The 5,407-nt window shown below is 20.7% G+C and overlaps 3 protein-coding genes across 5 annotated transcripts in view; 1 reads left to right on the forward strand and 2 right to left on the reverse strand.

Moving 5' to 3' along the window:
• The window catches only part of LOC102678376 (calcium/calmodulin-dependent protein kinase type 1), a 6,243-nt gene extending 5,263 nt beyond the window's left edge, over nt 1–980 (reverse strand). For both annotated transcript variants that reach the window (XM_006607672.2, XM_006607673.2), the window contains exon 1: nt 566–980. In XM_006607672.2, the coding sequence (XP_006607735.1) occupies nt 566–675 (110 nt within the window). In that variant the 5' untranslated portion in view covers nt 676–980. The remainder of the gene's footprint in view (nt 1–565) is intronic.
• Nucleotides 975–3,282, forward strand: LOC102678143 (non-structural maintenance of chromosomes element 1 homolog). 2 transcript variants are annotated; one of them, XM_006607670.2, is made up of 7 exons: nt 975–1,109; nt 1,903–2,013; nt 2,122–2,263; nt 2,494–2,689; nt 2,770–2,883; nt 2,957–3,080; nt 3,151–3,282. In XM_006607670.2, exons 2-7 carry the CDS (start codon nt 1,914–1,916, stop codon nt 3,234–3,236), a joined length of 762 nt encoding a protein of 253 aa, XP_006607733.1. In that variant the 5' UTR covers nt 975–1,109; nt 1,903–1,913; the 3' UTR covers nt 3,237–3,282. The 2 variants fall into 2 exon arrangements, with proteins under 2 accessions (XP_006607733.1, XP_006607734.1); XM_006607671.2 differs by lacking the exon at nt 1,903–2,013 and having other exon boundaries at nt 981–1,109.
• On the reverse strand, nt 3,258–5,203 carry LOC102678010 (coiled-coil domain-containing protein 174). The gene has a single exon (XM_006607669.2). It carries the CDS (start codon nt 5,156–5,158, stop codon nt 3,653–3,655), a length of 1,506 nt encoding a protein of 501 aa, XP_006607732.1. The 5' UTR covers nt 5,159–5,203; the 3' UTR covers nt 3,258–3,652.
• Between the last annotated feature and the right edge of the window lie 204 nt (nt 5,204–5,407).

The following is a 5,407-nucleotide window of genomic DNA, read 5'->3' on the forward strand; positions in this document are numbered from 1 at the left end:
AATTAAAAAATTTTCTTTATAAATATAGCAAATATAAATCACTATTGCCTTGCTTGTTTTATTGTAATTTATAATTTTTATTTATAATTTAAACTCTAATTTAAACATAAAATAAAATATACAAAATTTAAAATTATCTATATAAGAAATATACATGCATAAAATAATTAAATTATATCAAATGTTAATAATATTATTATTAAATAATTATTAAATGTCACAAAATAAATCTATTTTTTATAAAAAATAAGTATTAAAAATAAACTGCTCAAAATTTGTATATAAATATCTTGATAATATTAAAAAAAAAAATAGTTTTATTAATTTTCTATAATTTTTATAATTTTTTAAAATTTTAGTAATAAATGTAATGTTTATTAATAAAACCTAATGTTTAATTAAATTAATGTTTAATAAAATTTATAATTAATCATGTTAATCAAAAGATTACTTAAAATTTAATTTAAATATAATATAAAGAATATAAATATAAAAATCTCATACAAATGATTCTATTATTTTTTGATATGTAATCCGTATTGATATACATATATAATATACATACGTTCCAAGTAATTCCTTTAGGATGTATTTGTCCTCAACAGACGGCGATTTATCATCTTTTCCATCTTTTTTAATCTTCTTGTTTGAATCTTTTTTACCGAAGAGTGGCATCTTCGGATTATATTATTGTAGTATAATTTTCACACACTTAATTTCAAATCCCTAAATCTTCTATAATAATTTTAACAGGTTATGCGTTTGTTAACCAAATATTCACACAAAAAGATATAAAGAAAAACTTTAACGTCTGTAGTTTCTGATCAGTCGGCAGTGATAATAAAGAAAAAGAAATCGTCGTCAAACACTTCGTAAAATCATCGTTTTAAAGCAGTGTATGATCATGAACTCTCGACCTTTCTGTACGAAACGATAGCAGATAGCTGTACACTACGATGTTCCACTTTACGCTTATCCGTGGACCGAGTTTGACACGTATTCGCGCACTATTCTGCTACTGAAATGTTCTATTCCGCGTATCAGGCTCAGGGTCGCGGCCTCGCGCCCTCGCGATACAACTTGTACTATGCAGCAGATAGTTCTGATGTGTACGTACTAATTCTTTAATTCTTAATCCATTTATCATATGGAGATATTTCCTTTGTCGTTTTTAATAAATAGATGTTAATATTCAAATCAATAAATAAAATAAATCATGTTCAACCCTTAACTCCACATCTTTCATTCATTGTTTTTCTTTCATAATATTCTCATAATAGTCTCTAATATTGTCGTGTTTTAACTTAGTCATAGTCCTATACTTATTCATCGAAGATAATATTAGAAATTCAGTATAATGCAATAGTAATTCTTAATTTAAAAAAATTATTTACTTATTCTTTTTATTTTATAATTGCGTTTTTTTCTGAAAAAAATTATTTTCCTTTAATATAATTTAAGAAACATTGAGAAATATATTTCAAAATTATTTTTTCATTTCATTATTTTGTATTTTGTATTCGTAAAAAATAATAAAGATATGTTTTTTTATGAATTAAAAAACAATATCATGAAATCGTAAAAATAAAAAAATCCTGTAATAGTACCATCAAAAAATATACGCAAAATTTTTTGTTTAGCATATATATATATATATATACACACTATATGTACATCATACTTACATATAGTAATTTTTTAAACACATAAATTCTGGTAAATGATCGAAGATGGTAGTGTCAATATAATAATAATAATAATAATTTATATTAAATTAATCAGAATATTTATTAAAATTTTGATTTACTTAAAAAATATTGCAGTTTTAACAATAATAAACAATTAATAATTTAAAAAATAAAATAACGCATTTTAATAATTTTATTTACATATATTTATCAGATAAATAAAATATGGTTTATAGCAATAACCACAAAATAATTTTACAAATACTTATGAATGAAGGTTTTTTAAATGAAAATAAAGCAAAAGAATTCGTTATTAAATTATTTAGTAAGTAAATTTTTATTTAATTTTAACTAAGAATTCAATTGCGTATATATCTATTTTTACATTTATTTAAAATAACTTTCATATTATAAATGAAATTATATATTTCAGATGATGATAAAGTATCAATAATAATAAATCAAATAAATGAGCAATTACAACCTTTAAACATGTTAATTAAAAAAGCATGGTGTGAAATTACAGGCCAGATATATTGGATTTTAATAAGCACTGTATTTGATGAAATAACCAGGTATATTTGTTGTTAAAATAACATCAATATTATATTTGTTTTTATATATTTTATAAATTTTCATAAAAAATTGTAATTTAATTTGTTAAAAATATTTTTTTGGAATTTATCTAGAATTTATAATGAATAGATTTATAAATAAATAAATTGATATTTTTATTTTACTTTTCTAATTATTAAATAATAGTATCTATGAAAATATTTATTATAATTTAGTACAATTTTTTTAGATTTCAATCTGAATTTTCAAAAGATCAACTAGCTTTATTAAGAAATATATTTTCTGAAATTATAACATCAAATAATGGATGTATACAAAGTACAATATGTTTAAATTTATGTTCTTTGCCAGATATAAAAATATCAAAAGCAAAAGCCGAAGAATTTCTTGATGATATAGTTAATAGAAAATGGTTGGCTTATAAGGTACAAATAAAATATCAATATATTATTCTATAATTAATTAATAGTGTTTTATTGATATTATGATTTTATAATATTTATAGGATGGTTATTATTATATGGGTGTAAGAAGTATAACAGAATTAATGCCATATTTTAGAGCCACTTATGAAAATAATTTAAATATTTGTAATCTTTGCAAACAAATCATTTTCCATGTATGTTATTAATTATGTTATTAAATATATAATTATATAAGATTTCCTACTAATATTTATTTTTACTAATTAGGGTAAAAAATGTAATAATTGTGGAACTTCCTTTCATTTATATTGTTTAAAGAAATTTATTATGATTTATAATTCCATAAAGTGTTCTAATTGCAACACAGTGATTTCAGATATTGATTTATCTGGTAATGTTATTTTTTTATGAATAAAATTAATGAATTCTTTACTTTTTATAAATAAAATTAATATTTATAGGTATATCAGATGACTGTGATCTAACAGAAGAAAGTATGGATAAAATAAAATTATCTAATAAAAAATTCTCAAAAAGAAAAAATTAAATATAGTTAAACTATAAAACATTTTTTATAAATATATTTTATTATCGTAAATAATTTTATTATAATTTTTTAATCATCTATCATCTCTTTTATACCAGAAGCACAAATTCATAAATTTTCTATTTGAATAAGGATATTTGAATAAAGATGAACATTATTTTTTTATATTTAACTTCAATTTATATGATAAAATAGTTTATAAAATTAAATTGCATTTTGAAATAAATATTGGCATCTCAAAAATGTTATTTTTAATAATTATTTTTCCATATTTTACATTTAAAATATGAACTTCTATAAGTTAAATTGCATATTCTTTGGTATAAAGAGAATGATATATGATAATGTCTATATGTACATTATTACAAACATATATATTTAAACATATTATTATATAAATATATTTTATAAATATCTCAAGTGTTTTGACTTTTTTCAAATTTTTCTCTCAAATATTTAAGACCAGCTGCTATACTTGCTTCGTCTATATTTCTATTTGGTATCATCTGATTCTGTAATATATTGTTGGATTCTTGTTGTCTAAGCTGAATTTGTTGGGTAAAATTATTTTGATTTATTGTTTTATTATTCTCAATATTAGGATCATTTATAATTAAATTAGGAGGAAGTGGTATATTATAAGTATCTATATTTACTTTATTATTAGTTTTTATATTACTCTGAATATTCATTTCATATGATTGAAATTCCTCATTATTAATTCTTAATGCTACATTAATATTTTCAGAGTTTAAATAACCAGCACTTTTGAAATTTTCATATACTGGTCCAAATTCATTAACTCTAATTTTTCTACATTTATGAATCCATTCTTCCTGAGACATTTCATACCAATGACTTCTTTTTCCTAGAAATTCTCCTAAAACTTTTATTTTATTTTCTTTTTCTAATTCTTTATTTATTTCTATATTTTGATTTTCATTACTTTCTTTTTCTTTGACTTCAATCAAATTCTTTTCTGCAACATGTATATTATCTGATGGATTTTGATTAGATTCATTATTTTTTTTTCTGAATTCTTCTTCTACTACATCTATTGGTAATCCTGCTCTAATACGCTGCCTAATTTTAGCTGCTTTTAATCTATTATATTCCATTTTTTCTTTCAATTCTTTTAATTCTTTTATTTCTTTCTGTTTTCTTTCTGTTTCCTTCCTTAAATTGAATAAATTTTCCTGTTGCTTGATTCTCTCTTCTTCATCTTGTGAAAATGCATAATAACCAACACCATGGGTTCTAGCTTCATCAAATAAAATATCTTGATAATGTATATTTACTTTATCAGTTAGTTTTTTTGTTTGTTCTTCCCATTTTCTTCTCATAATTTCTATTTCAGGTTCTTTTTCTTCTTGAGCATAATTTTGTTCGATAATATTATTTGTTTTTGGATCAATTCCTTTTTTATTTATTATTTGTTGTTTTATTAATTGATCTTTTTCTTGCATTAAACACAAATCTTCACGTAAACATTTTCTTGTGCGACCAAAACAATCTTCATATTCTACCCAGTCATCTTCATTTTCTAATGTTGCATTTTCTTCATCTTTTTGTAATAATTCTTCTTCAGATTCATCTGATTTATTTGTGAAATCAACAAGAAAATTTTCATTGGTAGTTTTAGATTTTTTTAATTGGTCATACAACCTTGCCTTTGCTACTAACATTAATTTTGACTTTTTATGAGTATCAATATCCTCAATATACTCTAATTTTTTCAAATTTTCATTTTTATGTTCCTCTTCAGTTTTTGAAGATTTTTTCTTCTGTAATTTTGGAATATTATAAATTGTTTCTGATTTCAATTTTGCTTCATTTACTTCATGTTGTTTTTTTAAAAGTTCTGCTTTTAAACCCACAAGAGATGAAAAATTTACATTGATTTTTTTTGTATTATTCATCATTGAATAAATCTGTTAAAATATTATTAATGTAATTCAATTTCACTTAGAAAATAATATAAAATAATTTTAAAAACTTCGATAATTTCACATAATTTTTATAATTTATATTTTATATTTGAATACAACATTGAGTGAAACATAAATTATAGGTTATAATAGATTACTAACATTACTAACATACTATTGTATTTATTAAATATAAATTTTAATATCAAAATATATAATTATAATATACACACATACATATAT

The sequence above is a fragment of the Apis dorsata genome, unplaced genomic scaffold (assembly GCF_000469605.1).
Source record: "Apis dorsata unplaced genomic scaffold, Apis dorsata 1.3 scaffold_10, whole genome shotgun sequence".
Lineage (NCBI taxonomy): Eukaryota > Metazoa > Arthropoda > Insecta > Hymenoptera > Apidae > Apis > Apis dorsata.

What these genes read in the sequence shown, in the direction of transcription:
- LOC102678143 (XM_006607670.2), top strand. Translation starts at nt 1,914, where the DNA reads ATGGTTTATAGCAATAACCACAAAATAATTTTACAAATACTTATGAAT. An exon ending in GTATTTGATGAAATAACCAG is followed by an intron (nt 2,264 to 2,493) that starts GTATATTTGTTG and finishes CAATTTTTTTAG; the next exon opens with ATTTCAATCTGAATTTTCAA. An exon ending in GCAAACAAATCATTTTCCAT is followed by an intron (nt 2,884 to 2,956) that starts GTATGTTATTAA and finishes TTTACTAATTAG; the next exon opens with GGTAAAAAATGTAATAATTG.
- LOC102678010 (XM_006607669.2), bottom strand. Translation starts at nt 5,158, where the DNA reads ATGATGAATAATACAAAAAAAATCAATGTAAATTTTTCATCTCTTGTG.